We start from the raw sequence: 15,600 nt of genomic DNA, 5'->3' as shown, positions 1-15,600 counted from the left end.
TTTTATTAATTTTCATAAAAAAAATTAAAAAAAACTGTAGATAGATTTATTTGCTGTATAATACGTATCATTCACTCTTGATATATTTTGCATTTGCTCTGTTGCCAACTTTTTCCGTTGTTGAAAATTTTTATATTTAAATAAAAGTTACATGGTTATCCTTATAATTCTTATTTTTCTGATGAAATTGTTTTTTTTATCTTTAGCTTTTTGCTCTGAAATTTTGTGTGTCAAGAATAATGCAAGTGCAGGTTTTAAAATAATCAATTTGGAGAATCACAAAATTTATACATTTTCAATCAAAGAGCATTCAATTTCAATATAATATTAGAAAAAATCATCAAAATTTGAAAGCTCTAAGACCCTCCACTAATTATATGCATGATTCAATAGCCTTCACTGCAGGATTTTTTTCTTCTAACTGTCAGGTAATTCAATCATTTTATGAAGGTGAACTAAACTACTTTATATCAAATTTTTGTGCTAATGAATTCAAAAAGCACATGCTTATTTATTACTTTCAGCAAATACAGTAAAAAATCTTGTGTCGAATTTTGCTATTTGATAATTTTTGGTTCGTCTCTTTTATCTGATTTTAAGAAGGATAGATTCCAATCAGTAATACTAGAATCATATAGAATTTTGGAATAGTGAGTTAAGAGATCTCCAAAATTAATCTCTTACAAAAATGCTATGGGGGCATATTTTCTGTTCTAAAATTGGTTCGTTTTGAAACAGTTTAAACCTCTATTAAAATTATTTGATTAAAGAAGTCTTGAACTTACTAATCTAGATTTTAGTATGAGGAAACATTAACTAATTGATATTAGTTTTTACGCCAATAGTTATTATAAATATTTTCAATATATTTTGATCCGAAACTATTATGATTTGTATAGCAATCCATTAATAAATTTGTAAAAAAAAAAAGGCTGTTAAAATTTTCTATTCTAAACAAAGTAATTCTGGAATTTAAAATATTTTAATTTTTTTGTAATAAGTATGATCAAAACAAATTTTAAGTTGGGCAGCAAATTATAAAGTTTGTCAGTCGTTTGAGAGGTGATTGTATTCCTGTACTCCAGAATTTCGTTAATTTCACTGAAATCTGCATATCTACAGACCAAAATTTCGTCTTGCTTTTATTAGTTTAATTTTATAAAAATAAGTTCTAATTACAGTTTTACAATTTTCGCATATTTGCTTTATTGATCTGTTCACTTTTTGTAGCACGAAGTTTATCCTTTTGAATATTGAATCTTATTAGTTACTATGATGGTGTGATATTCTTCATTAGTAGTTATCATTACTAGTATAAATATCAGTTTGAAAAAATTACATTAAATATGTAGTTTATAAAACTGTTTGTGTATTATTTAGTTGATAATATTGAGTTAGCATGTAAAATTTTCGGGGTTTTCACTTTGTGTAACAAGTTTAGTACTGCAAAAAAAAAAATGTCAGGAATTTTTCTTTAGCCTACTACAAAGTTTATTTATTGTTGAAATCTTAGTTTTTAAAGTTTCTTACTAAACTTTTATCACAGAAAATAATTATTCTAATATTTACATATGAAATCTATTAGGTAATTATGCATTGTTTTTTATAAGTAAATAGCTTCATTTTTAGGAAATTTTTTAAAATGTTTATACAGCTAAGCTCTTTGGTAATATACTCTCATTGCTGTGATCCTTTCATTACTGATGCATGAAGTCCCATATGCCATTCCTTAAGTTCAGTGTTATCTTCATTAAAATGTCCGAACTGAATGGTTCATTTCAATATAGCGGTTGATTTTATTTATTTTTAATACTACGAAAATCCCTAGAATTTCAGGTGTTATATATTTTTGGGCTTTCAAAACAAACATTTTTCTATTGACAATGTATCAATGAATAGCAAAGTTTAGAAGTGAGAGTCCATCCCATATTTTTTACCTATCAATATAAATATGAAACACCTCGAATTCTATATCAATGAAGAAAGAGTGACAGATGGTTTGTTTTAAAATTGAAACCTGTGGTATTCGCATTCTTCTAGATTTTATTCTAGCTGTAACTTAGTGTAGTTCTCTAGATGAATATTATTTTGCACATATGCTAAGAACGTAATTTAGAAGCTTTGAAGGAAGTGCATAGAAAAATATTTTTGTCATTGCTATGTTTTTGTGGTATGTCTTCTAATAGTTATGTGAACTCGCAATATACTTCCTAACGTTAAAACATCCATTTTCATTTGAATTACTAAGGTGATTATTTTAAGCAGTGGCAAAATCATTTTCTTAAAATCTCCCAATAATTATACAAGTTGGCAATTACGTATTTGCAATGTAATGACTGCATAAAAAAAATTTCCATTAATCACAAATTTAATTCAAATCCTTTTACTGCAGTTTGGCAAATATTTTAAAATGGAAAAAATTAAGTTACCCATCCATTAATAAAAATGTATTTTTCTTCTGAAAGAAAGGGTTATTAAAACATTTCAAACTTAAATTTATTCCTCACCAGTAATGTAATTTTGCAAATTGGAACTTGTTAGACAGATATTATTATAACTATGATTATTGAAACTTGCTATTTCTAAGAGTTAAGCAGTGCCAAGAGTGTTTCCTATTGTAGACCCTGCATTGATAATAAATATAATTACGTTGAAAACGAGTGCTTAACACATTGAATTCCATGGGGATGACCGGCACGGAGTTTGTTCGTAGCGCCACGGGGGTCACAGTTGACCGGCGAAGCCAAGATTATTAAAAACACATAATTCGAGTACATTTTTAATTTTTTTTTTATATTATCGTTACTAAAATGGTTTGAAGAAATTAATGCCATACATACTGAGAAAATCGTTTTGGCCAGACGGGCAAGCCATGTAAAATTAGTGTGCAAGTATTTCTTAAAAAGGTTTAGACTTAAAATATAAAATTTGGAGACTAAGGATATAAATATTGGATTAGTAATTGAGTTCTTGCTCTTTCAAGGTTACTTTTTAGTTAAAAAATTAACTAATTAAACAATTTTTTTTCTTTGTTAACTCCTTCCAAACATTCAAGATTTTTAATACCTTTCGGGGCAAAAATCCCCTGAAATATCAATTCCTCCAAGGAAGCTCTTGATTCTTCATTAATATTGAATGAATCTTCATATGAGCAATTTTTTCAGTTATGAGACCATCTCTATACACAGCACAAACAGCTGTTATTGCCTTACAATCTTAATTAAAAGAAAAAAGGTGACAAAAATGATCATTTTTCTTAATTTGACATTCCATGTTATAGTGATCTGAAATTTGATATAAATAAATTCTTAAAGAAAAAACAGATTCCGGTAGAACACAACATCCTGCCAAAAAAAAATTTATGACGCATGGAAAGTTAAAATTATAAAAATGACAGGAACTTAGTTGCTGATCTAATATGTTGGAAACTTCACAAATCATGCTATTTATAATGTAAATAATTTCTCAAGAGATAAATGAAACTTTATTTCAATGCAAGTATACAGAAATTAGTGGTATGTCTCTTGCAACACATACATGAAGAAATACTGAGTGATAAAATGCAATTCTTATTCTAAGTGTGCAAGATAGTTTTCAAGTTCAGTCTTATTTCTGAAATTTATAAATATTGTCCAGTATTTTTAAAAAGTAAGCATAATAGTATAATAAAAATATATGAAGAGTAATTTAGTGATCACTGTCGTCCAAGTATTCATGAGAGCTGAATCTTGTAGGAGCGAAAGAGTTGCGGCCTATTCCATATGGTGATTCAGAAAAAGTCTTCTTAGGATGAATCCTGCTTGTGGGCTGAAACATTAAAAAAAACAGCTCTCAGAAAGTAAATTGTTATTAAAGCACCAGAGCACAAACGTCGAGTGGGAATTTCTTCTGTACTGATAGATCCTTTATAGCTATTTTTCCACATTTTTTAACCCATATCTGCCTGTTGTTGCTTTTGACACTGTTAGGAAACAAAATTGCCATAAAAAATTCATTAGCAAAAAGTAATAATTGGCTTTTCTGAAACAATGCCATTGTTGTGTCACCACACTTAGAGTGAAAAAATAGAATTTCTTAAGAAAATGTTATTTAGATCCTTTTACAGTTATTATTATGATTTAAATATGATTCTGAATTAGATTTAAAAAATCATGATTTTTCTCATGTATCCACAAAAAAATTTATTGCTTTCAAGCGCTATATTTTGTTTTAGAAAAATTTTTGTATGCACTGTAAATTATATTAAAATTTATGGATATGACTGCAGTACTTGAAGTTAAGAAAAAAATTTAAAATTTATATCATTTATCATTACAATTGTCCAGACTGAAGCTGAAATGTTGATGCGAAGAATATATATTATGTGCCTATTTTGATAAACTAATTCATAAAAATTTTGAACTTTAAATTGTCTACTTAATTTATACATTAAGATTTCATTTCCAACTTGAAAAAAAAATTAACAATCATTACTTATCAAATGTAACTGACAAGACTAGAAATAATAATAAATAAAAAAATTCTTGACTGAAAATATCCTCTTTTTTAGTAAATCCGCCTTGTTGTCAAAGTAAAGGCAACAACAAGAAATTAAATGCTAACATAAGTAATTATTCAAATAAAACAATCAAAACTTATGAATCTATAACAGTAACCAATTACCAGTATCTTCATAATGAAATTACCAATAACGAAATCTCTATTACAATGTGATAATAAATAAAATCATGCAATTTTCAAGACTTAAGATACAAATATTATTTTTGCATTAGTTTGGATGGCTTGTGAACAGGATATATGATGGTTAGTTAAAATAGCATAAAATACTTTGATCGATTCTATCATAAGAGTACAGGGTGAACCATGAAGTCTGCAACTTAATTGCTAGCCATACATTTCACAAAATGTGCCACTAAATTTTTATAAAAAAAAAAATTAAATAGTAGATAACAAATCGGAAGAGAAAAAAATTTTTGACTTTATTTTCCAACAAGCCTCATGTACAAGGATCAGATTTTCTAAATATTAAAATTGATTCTGAATGAATTTCACAATAATTTAAGATCTGCAGTGAAAAAATGCGACTTGAATTAATTTAACTGTTTATTATCAATTGTAAATGCATTGTTAAAATAATATTTCTTTAATCTGAGGATCACCCTGTAAATATTTTAAATATAACGAAAAAAAAACGAGGTATTTTTTGAAAACAAAAGCAGGTACAATAAAGCTTGGCTCAATATTATTGCAGTAATGTAAATGCTAATTTGGATTAAATTTTAATATGCCAGTTTAAAAGGGATCAGCCACTCATTTCATATAAAATAACACTCTCACCTATGACAGAAGACAAAGACCAACAATCAGAACATTTTAGTCATCAGATGCTTTAATTTTTCGAGAAACAGGTTTGCCAATTGGCTGTATATAACAAAAAGTCATTTTTTGTGTGAAAAAAAATGAAAATATTTATACAAATAAATCACCTTATCTTAAACAATCAAAACTAGATCTCAAAATCTAATTATAAAGTAAAAGAGAATAAAAGTTCAAAATATTATTTAGCAACAAACTGTGAAATTTATAATTTTTTAAGTTATTTTAAATAAAACTATAATAATAAATAACATGTTTTAGTAAAATTATCAAGGTACTAGGTTATAATTCTTTCATTTTTTCACCCCCTAACAATTTATTTTACTAGAAAGCAGTCTAACGAATCTTGTAACTTAGATTAGACTATAGAATAAATTTTATGTTATTTAAGAAGAGAAACTATTAACTAATATACAATTTGCTTTATAGTGAAACTTGAAAAACTTAAATCAGCTTAAGAAATCAAAAGTACATCAAGCAATCAAAAATTTAACTCATTAAAAATTCAACACATTGTGTTTTTGTTTTATAAATATTGTTGAAAGCAAACAATAATTTTGTTATAATATGAATGTCGAGTATTTTATAAGATTTGCAAATACTCGTAAAAGTTGTATATAGTTTTAAAACTCATTGCTGATAAAAATTACTGAACTTAGAAATTAAGTTTTAATCTTTTTATGTTTCTTATGACACCTTTTTTCAAGAGATTTTTATAACTTTTAGATTTAGACCAGTAAATATTTTATCTATATAGATTATCATAGTGCAAACTCAAAAAGTCAGGCAAGCTTCCTTTCAAAAATTGTTAATCTTTTTTTATCACTCATTTGAATGATGGATTTGTGTCATTTTGATATTGTCAGGAGCGTCTTAACTAGCAAATGTTCAACATATTGATTTAAATCATAGATTTGTGAGAAACATAAACTATTTTGAGTTTTTGAGGAAAATGGACCTATAGAACTTGGGGTAATATAAAAATATTCTAATTTAAAGTTGATATTTTTTAGCTGAAATTAAAAATCTTAAATTAAATTTAAAACTGAGTTAAATGCGATCAAATTATGAAAATTTGAAGATACTTTTTTTTGGAAAACTTAAAATTAATCAATAGCATTTGTGTTGCATAAAATATTTAAGCAAAATAAAATAAACTTACACCAGGACTAACTCCCCTCCCTGTAGATACAGAACTCCTGTTTTTAGCTCTCAATTTAGCAAGTGCATTTTCTGACATATCTGCTCTTTCTTCTGCATCTTCTAACTCTTGTTGCACCTTTCGATATTTTGCCAGGTTCAAGGCAGCTATCTCTTCCTGTAAAAAATAAACAAACATTCATTTATCTTAAAAAAATAATAATAAAAAGAATGCACTACTTAACAGATTTTAAAAAAGCACATGATGCACTAAGAGATTAAATAATAAACTAGATGATAAAAAAAATTTAAGGTATAAATTCCTGAACATATAAGACACATAACTTAAAATAACCTAGTTTCAGATCATAAGATTTACTATTTCTTAATTTTTACTATTTCTTAATTCTTTACTTAAATACTTAATAACTTTTACACATTCTTCACACTCAATTACTGGAACCAAACATTATATTATGTAACAAAGTATATAATGAATCTGAGCCCAAATTTTTTCTAAGCAATGAGCTCGGCTCTGGTCTCTGTGGAATCCATGTCTTCTAAAATTTTGACATATTCCAAATATTTAATTAAATTTAGTACTACTCAAAATATTTTGCTTCCAAAAGCAAAACTAAAGTGAGAAAAAAAAGCTAATTTTTCTAAAAAATTATAAACAGCATGAATAAACATCTTATGAATAAAAAGTTTTTACTTACAGCTTCTTCAATCTGCCTCTTATATGTCTTTATTTTTTGCTGGAGTTTATCCACAAGATCTTGCATCCTCTCGTGATTTTTGCGATCTTCTTCCATTTGGAATTGTATTTCTTTAAGCCTGCGCTCTGATTTACGGTAGTTTTTAGATGCTTCAGAGTGTTTTCGTTGTTCATTTTCTAGTTCATTCTCCAGCTCCCTTACCTACAGATATAAAAAAAAACATATTGGTTTTTCTAGGTGGAAAAAAAATTCATGCCATAGTAAAGGAAAAAATAGTAAAATCAATATTAAAAAAAATTCATTTTTCTAGAGTATTTATTTTTATTTCAAAAGTGATAATACTTAAATAAAGATCGCAACATAGTAAAATATTAAGAATAACTTTAACAGATATTAAATCAAAATCTTTTGTTAAAAATAGATTCCATTTATTTATTATTTAACTGTGCAAGCTAGAATTAGTCTCGCTTTATTTTAAAAAGAAAATTACGTGGATTTCGAGTTGCTATGAAGATATGATGGAACAACTTGTGTAAATAAAGTGTTAGTAGAGTAGAGAACGACAGAGCTTTGAACTTTTTAATCGAGTCTCACAACATTTGTAGTAAACAAGGACTTGGTATTAAGAATTCCTAATTTTATATAAATAATAAATAAAGGGAATCTACTTTTATCTTCATTATCAATTTAAAATAATCTTATAACTTATTTTTATGTTTTTTTACTGTATCTAAACACTGAGTTGTAGTTGTATAATTATTAAAAAAAAAGATTGTCTAAGAGGAAGAAATGTTATTATAAAATAATGCATATAATAGATGAATAAATTATTCTTAATTGAAATAGTCCTACTTTTTGTTCAAGTTTTTGAATGATTTTCTTCCCTCCTTTCAATGCAGCAGCTTCAGCTTCATCCAGCCTAACTTGCAAGTCTTTCATTTGTTGTTCCATTGTTTTACGTAACTTCTCTTGTTGCAAAGCATGTTCTTGTTCGGATCTCAGCTCGTCAGCTAATCGGGCAGCATCTACCATTGCTTTCTTGGCTTTCTCTTCAGAGTTTTTAGCTTCATTAAGCATTTCATCCAAATCAGCCTACAAATTAGAACATTATATTATTCGGAGAATAAGCTCGAACAAATAAAAGAGATGATTTTAAAAACAAAATTTAAAATAAACAACATGGTATTTTTTTAGGAAAAAAAATCATAGCATTATTAGAAATATATAATTTGCTGTTTAGTAAATAGCAAATATTCTGTTTTTTTTTCTTCTTTGTTCTTCGATTTAAGAAAAGCACAGTTAGTTTTGAACAAAATTTTAAATAGTATTTTTTTGTTGTTCACTGATAATATAGGATTAACTATATACCGATATTATAGGATGAATACACATTATTACTCTCCTATTTCACTTAAATTCACAGAAACATTAAAATTTATTTTTATTATCCCTTTATAAATCAAAGTTTCAGAAAATAATTGTAAATTTATAGATAACTTAAAAGTTTTTTTTTTTTTTTTTTTTAAGATTTATATTTGATATTTTGTACAAAACTAAATTGAATAAAAGTTTTTAATTAAACGCTTCTCAAATTAATACTAACATTCATAACAATTTTCAGTAATATAGCCTTTAATGATGGGATTTAGCAAATACGTGAGTACCTTCTAAACTCAGCCTCCCGGTTCATAAAATTAGTTTTTTACGCATATCAGGTACCTACTCTTAAATTAATTGAAACCTTATCAATATCTGTAATTAGCATGGGACGTAACCAACTTAAGGGTATAAAAACACAATTTACATGTAATGCTTGCATTTCTCCTTCAAGTTTCCTTTTAGCCATAGAAAGAGAGGCATTGTTAGCTGTAAGTTCATTCAACTGATCTCTACATTCACCTAATTCAGATTCTGCTGCTCTTCTTGCTCTGTCAGACTGTAAAAAAGTAAATTTTGTTCAATAAATTTTGTTCAATTTTATTGAAATGCTCATCTTGGTTATGAAAAATCCAAAAATCTCACCTGCTCCATTAACTGTCGACTCTCCTCCAATTCCCCATGAAGAGCATTGCAATGCCTTTCAGACATGGCATATTGTTCTCTAAGTTCATCTCTTGCTCTTGTTTCTTCCTCTAAAGCAGCTTGAGTTTCTTTTAGTTGCAACTGATACTTTTTAAGATTCTTTTGTGCCTCAGCATTAGCTTTATTGGCATGATCTAAAGCGATTTCAAGTTCATTAATATCACTCTCTAACTTTTTCTTTAGACGTAATGCTTCTGCTTTACCACGAGCTTCAGCTTCTAAACTAGCTTGCATTGAGTCAATAGCCCTCTGGTGATTTTTTCTAAAAGGCAAATTCAAACTATAAGCATACATTTAAAAGAAAAAAATATTCTGCAGGAAAACGGTTTTGTTAAGCAAGTCTTTAATCAGAGAAGCTTCAAGACATTAGATTAATCAATTATTTGAACAAAAATTATTGATTCATCTAATGTCTTGAGGCAGCTTTTCAAAAATTCAAACGAAAAATTTTGGTTAAAATTTAGATAAATGATCATGCTTTCCCTTAAGATAGTGTTTCCCAAAGTGTGGTACACATACCCCCAGGGGTACGGGAACAGTTCAGCAGGGTACGCGTTTTTATGCGAAATATCTTGCAAAAAACGAAAATTTAACAAATTTTATTTAAAAACAAAGCTAGTCATGAAAATTTACGATTACGTATTTTTCTATTGGCTATTTTTTGCACAGTTAGCAGTTAATAATTAGTGGTGTCAACAGCCAGTTGTGATTTTTAACTTTTGTGCAATTGTTTTACAGTAAAAAAAACATAAATTTTTTTATTCCTTCCTTCCTCAATGGCACGACAGCCCCAGGTGGGCCCTGGCCTTCTCAATCAACTTCCTCCAGGCCTGCCTCCGCCTGGCAGTTGTCTTCCAGTTTGAGACTTTTAAGACTGAAAAGTCTCTTTCCACGCAGTCGGCCCATCTCAGCTTTGGTCGACCTCTGGGCCTTGATCCGATGGGCTGAGCCAAAAAGATTATGTTTGTCGAACGCTCTCTGTTCATTCGAATGATGTGACCAGCCCATTTAATTCTTTGGATTTTTACATACTTGACAACATCAGGCGCTCTAAAAGCCCGATAGAGTTCTGCGTTTGAACGTCTGTACCAAGTACCATCAACTTGTTTGCCCCCAAAAATGGATCTTAGGATTCGACGTTTGAAGATTCCCAAGGAATTCTCATCTTTCTGTGTTGTTGTCCAAGTTTCTGAGGCATATGTTAGGATAGGTCTGATTAAGCATTTATAAATTAAGAGTTTAGTATATCTTTTTAGTAGGTTTGATTTTAAATATTTTTTTAATCCATAAAAACATTTACTTGCACTATTGATTCTTCTTTGTATTTCGGGTGCGATATTGCCATTAGCGTTGACTTCAGAACCAAGATAAAAAAAACTGTTTACTTTTTCAAACTTGTATTCACCAATTTGCAAGTGAGTTGTAGAATCAGTTATTTTGGTGCATTGCATATACTTGGTTTTCTCCTGGTTAATAGTGAGATTTTTTTATTAGTAGTACACAATGTTACGAAAAATTTAGAAAAGGTACACAAAAGTCATAAGTTTGGGAAACACTGCCTTAAGATATACTTCCCTTAAAAAAATACTACTTAAATATAAATAACGAAAAAATTAAAAATCTCAAGGATTTTTTCAAATTGACTATTAATTGCATTTAAAGCAAATTCCAGTCAGGTAATTTTGAATTTTGCTCCCCCCAAAAAAATAGTTATCAAAAAAAAATCTAACATTCACTACGGCCCCGACTGCAAAAAAAGTAATGGTCTCAAGAATTTTACAAAGTATATAACAGAAATTAAATGAAAAAAATGGTATTTATATGTTAAAAAGTTATACCTAGTGTTTTCAAATTCCTCTTCTTTTTCTTGCAATCGTCTATCGATTTCTTGTCTTATTTGAGATAACTCTAACTGAGCACGAAGAACTTTGTTTTCTTCTTGTTCTAGTGCTGCTTCAGCTTCTTCTAGTGCAGCTTGCAGTTCTTCTTTTTCCATTTCGAGCCTCTTACGAAGCTTTTCTAATTCATGTACACTCCTACCACCTTCTCCAAGCTGATCCATTAAGTCCTTGATTTCATCTGTAAGCAATGCACACATAAATATATTTGCTTTTGAAAATATCATTTAGTTTCAGGTGAATTAAAACAGACAAGACTAATTGACTCAATAAAGGAAAATCTGAATAGCAGGAGTGAAAAAAATAACTATTTGATCAATTAAAAAAAATATTAGTAAATTAATGTTCAATTTAATTTAAGAGAAATCAATCATGAACTATATTTTATTTAACTAAACTTATTTTAAAATAAAATAGATAGGACTTAAAAATAAACAGAGTTTTGAGCAGGTTTTTTTCTTCTAATTACAAAATTATACAAGGAAGATTTTCATCTTTTAATTTGAATATGCATAAATGTATAGTAACGTTTTATCCAAAATATTTTCCTTTCTTTAAACAGGACAGTAATATAAGAAAAACTTGAACAGCTGGAGTGGAAAAAATAACTAACTATTTAGATAAATATTTATTTTTTAAAAAAAGAAATAGTAAATTAATGTACAACTTAAATTAACAAAAAGATTTTCATCTTTTAATTTAAATATGCATAAATGAATAATAACATTTTATAAAATATATTCCTTTCTTTAAACAGGGCAGTAATATAAGAAAAACTTTAACAGCTGGAGTGAAAAAATAACTGACAATTTTGATTTTTTTTAAAAATAATAAAGTAATGTACAATTTAATTTAACAGAAATCAATTATCATCGATTTTTAAACTTACTTGAAAACTTATTTTAAAATGAAATAATTACTAGGTATTTAATTTTAACTTCCCCACATAGAGAAATATTTTCTATCTAAAACAGATAAATATTTTTACTATATAGATAAATATTTTTAAAAAAATAAATGTACAAATTAATTTAACAGAAAACAATTATCTACATTTTTCTTCATGTAAACTTATTTAACAATGAAATAATTACTAAGTATCTTATTTTTATTTTCAACATAATAAAAATATAAGTAAAAAGTAGTTATGAAACTAAATAGAAAGATTTATTACCTTGTAAGTTCTTATTTTCTCTCCTTACAGATTCATATTGCTCTTGACTTTCTTCATACTGAGTTCGCAGTTTAAATACTTCAGTGGAATAGTTTCTACATTCTCTTTGTGAGGCATCTAACTCTGCTGCCAAATCATCAACTCTCTGCTTCCATTCAGCCACCACTTTATCAAATGATTTTTGTTTCTTCTCTAATGCATTGGCGAGGGAATTGGCCTAAAAATCAAATATAGTTGTTACATCAAAATAAAATGACTTAAGTTCTTTAAAGCAATACCATTATAATTGGAAACTGATTTAGTTTTACCTTCTCGACTTCAATAGACATGTCTTCAAGTTCGCCTTGAAGTCTTGTTTTGGTCTTTTCTAAGCTGCTACATTTGGCATTTAGTTGTTCAATAGATTCATCTGCTTCTTGAAGTTTAGCTTGAAGTTTTCGTCTACAGAAGAAATTATTAATTATTTATCAGGAAAAAGACTACAAAAATAAAAAATAGTTATAGTAACGAAATTTGATTTCTCACTTTGCATCTTCCAGTTCTTCTAATCGGGCTAATCCTTCACTTTCATATTTAGTTCTCCACAATTGTACTTCGGCATTGACTTTGCTCAATTGTCGTTGGAGGTCAGCCTTAGCTTCTTGTTCTTCTTCTAATTGTTCCCGAATAGTGTCCATATCATGTTCTAAATTGCGGAATCTGCTCATAATAGCTGCTCTCTCCTAAAAATTGTTAATTGAAAATTAATTCAATTTGCATTATATGTTTATATTATTATTATATATAATATTACTAGAAGTTTAAACTCTAAATATTATTGCAAAAAAAAGGAAGGTTTGCATTCTTAAGAGTAATCATTTGTGATCTTCATTACATATTGTAACTTAAACTAATAAATAGTAATCCTTTTTTATGTTTAAAACAATAAAATTTATAAAAACTTATTTTTTTTTAAAAAATTTTAAAATCTATAACTATGATTTTTTTTTTTTTGCACTTTAATGCAAACATTTCATTAATTAGATTGTTATTTTATAAAAATTTGCCAATGTTTTAAATTTAAATATTTGACTCTTTACTAATTAGTTATTACAATTAAAACTTCAGAAAAACATTTACTAGGCTCAAATATTACTTAAACATCTATTCACTATCATAAAACTATCATCTATAACAGGGGTTTCTAACTTACATGAGGTCGAGGGCTGCAATTAAAAACACCAGTCAAATGGCGGGCCACAACTTTATCAAAATTTTATATAGAACTCTTTAATGTTTGAAAAAACATTAAATATTACGGTCAGATTTTTAACAAGTTGTACAAAACAAAAGTATTAAATTACAAATAATAATAAATATTTTCTTGGATGCAAAACCTAAGAAATGAATTCTTTTGCACCGTTGGTATGTTAATTTTTAGAGAAACAAAGAAATTAGGTTTTTTATTGAAAAAAAAAGTATTTTAAATCCATACAGATTTTTTACGAAAATTGTCCGCAAAAAAATGACAACTAATATATTTTAGTTCGCGGGCCACAAAAAAAAGCTTAGCGGGCCGGATGTGGCCCGCGGGCCGCCAGTTGGTAACCACTGATCTATAATAAATTTCTTTTACTAAATTCATTATTTCATGATATTTCAATTTTAAAAACTTATTTTAAAAAGTAAATAAATAAATAAAACTTACTCGACTCTCTTCATCTGCTGTGCGTTTAGCTTCATCTAACTGAGTAGCGAGAGAATTCTTTAATTTTGTTAGCTGGGAGACTTGATTCTCTGCCTCTTCTAGCTGCCTTAAAAGATCTCCATTTTCAACAGAAAGTTTCTTTTTTGTTGCATCAAAGTCAGCAAGAGAACGATTGACTTCATCTAATTTCCCTTGCAAATCCATGAGTTGCATTTCCATTTGTTTAGAATTTTTCTCAGCGTTTGCCTGTAAATGCAAAATAGTTTTTTAAACTAAAAGGAGTTTGCACTTAACCTAGAATCATATAGAAATAAAAAGAAGTTCAAAATTTAAGCTTCTTAGGAATAATGAATTATTAATATACATACACACACACACACACACATATATATATATATATATATATATTGTATTTCATTATTAAGCGAATTTTGATTGATAAACTATATGCTCAGGTATGTTATATATTACAGTCGTATGCTCTAAATTTTTCAAAACTCTGTTGTTTTTTCTTTGATGATTATGTAACATTGTGGTTTACTAATTAGATAGCACATCGTTATCTGAAGCAGTCTTACGCTTGTTGAAAAATTGGTATTTCTTGACAAAAATAAAATGAAGATTTTATACATATTCATAAAAAGAACAGACCAAATGATAATTTTTCTTCCCTTTTTCATTTTTCAGGTCAGCTTTTACTTTTAAAATATTTTAACTCATTTGCATTGCTTTAACATCAGTTTCATTTTAAGCTAATGAATGAAAAGTTTTTTTTACTTAAACATTCACTGCAAACTTTGTGATTTCAATCTCCTTTTTTATTTAGATATTCTAATTAATTTTACTGTCATAATTAAGCCTAATTTTTAGTACAGTAGGGAACCGATTATCCGGAACGATCGGGACCATCACTATTCCGGATAACTGATTTTTCCGGTTTTCTGAATTGCTACAAAAAGCCGTTTTTTTTTTATAGTTAAACCCAACTAAAAAAATAATTTTTTTTGGAAATAATCTTAAAAAGAAGAAAAAACGATGGAGTAATACACTAATGATTATTTCCAAAATGATGGAAAGGTAAACATCTTTCAAAAAAAAAAAAGAAAAATCCTAAAAACTTATGAGGAAAAAAAAAATTTTTTTTTTAAATGGCGGGAAAATTTATCGAATTTCGTTCCGGTTTTTTGGTTTTCCGGATAACGGGTTCTGTACTGTATTTTAATTGCATAATGTTGAACTAGAAGTGCAATTGAGAACCCTTTATCAGTGAATATACTCATAGCGATGTTAAACTATAGTTTTGAACTATTTCATGGTATATTTCTTTTTTTATTTAATATGATTTCAGAAGTAGTTGTGTATGTGTTATTTAATAAGTTTTACTGATATTATGCTTTCATATTGATACCTGTAGTTTATTCTTAAGTGTTAATGATTCCATTCATTAGCAACTTTGAAGAAGTATTTTAGAAAATCATGCAGAGTATTGACGCTTTAATGCATTAAGAATGAATCTATTCAGGC

The 15,600-nt window shown here is 27.7% G+C and overlaps 1 protein-coding gene across 31 annotated transcripts in view; it reads right to left on the bottom strand.

Annotated features, from left to right (window-relative positions):
- Positions 1–3,461: 3,461 nt before the first annotated feature.
- LOC107457063 (myosin heavy chain, muscle) overlaps positions 3,462–15,600 on the bottom strand; it is a 58,460-nt gene continuing 46,321 nt past the window's right edge. For 21 of the 31 annotated variants that reach the window (XM_087150154.1, XM_087150155.1, XM_087150158.1 and 18 more), the window contains exons 32-42: positions 14,077–14,322; positions 12,915–13,111; positions 12,698–12,830; positions 12,390–12,606; positions 11,156–11,396; positions 9,258–9,579; positions 9,040–9,171; positions 8,088–8,327; positions 7,236–7,436; positions 6,539–6,694; positions 3,462–3,807 (exon numbers count right to left, since the gene is read on the bottom strand). In XM_087150154.1, coding sequence (XP_087006280.1) covers positions 3,688–3,807; positions 6,539–6,694; positions 7,236–7,436; positions 8,088–8,327; positions 9,040–9,171; positions 9,258–9,579; positions 11,156–11,396; positions 12,390–12,606; positions 12,698–12,830; positions 12,915–13,111; positions 14,077–14,322 — 2,205 coding nt within the window. In that variant the 3' untranslated portion in view covers positions 3,462–3,687. Of the gene's footprint in view, positions 3,808–5,337; positions 5,422–6,538; positions 6,695–7,235; positions 7,437–8,087; positions 8,328–9,039; positions 9,172–9,257; positions 9,580–11,155; positions 11,397–12,389; positions 12,607–12,697; positions 12,831–12,914; positions 13,112–14,076; positions 14,323–15,600 lie in introns of all 31 variants that reach the window. The other 10 variants (XM_087150177.1, XM_087150178.1, XM_087150180.1 and 7 more) reach the window with 1 other exon arrangement.

The sequence above is a fragment of the Parasteatoda tepidariorum genome, chromosome 8 (assembly GCF_982258835.1).
Source record: "Parasteatoda tepidariorum strain Cologne lab strain chromosome 8, Ptep-v5.0, whole genome shotgun sequence".
In the NCBI taxonomy this organism is placed as follows: domain Eukaryota; kingdom Metazoa; phylum Arthropoda; class Arachnida; order Araneae; family Theridiidae; genus Parasteatoda; species Parasteatoda tepidariorum.
The sequence above is the reverse complement of the archived record's forward strand: the minus strand, read 5'-3'. Positions and strand labels throughout refer to the sequence as shown.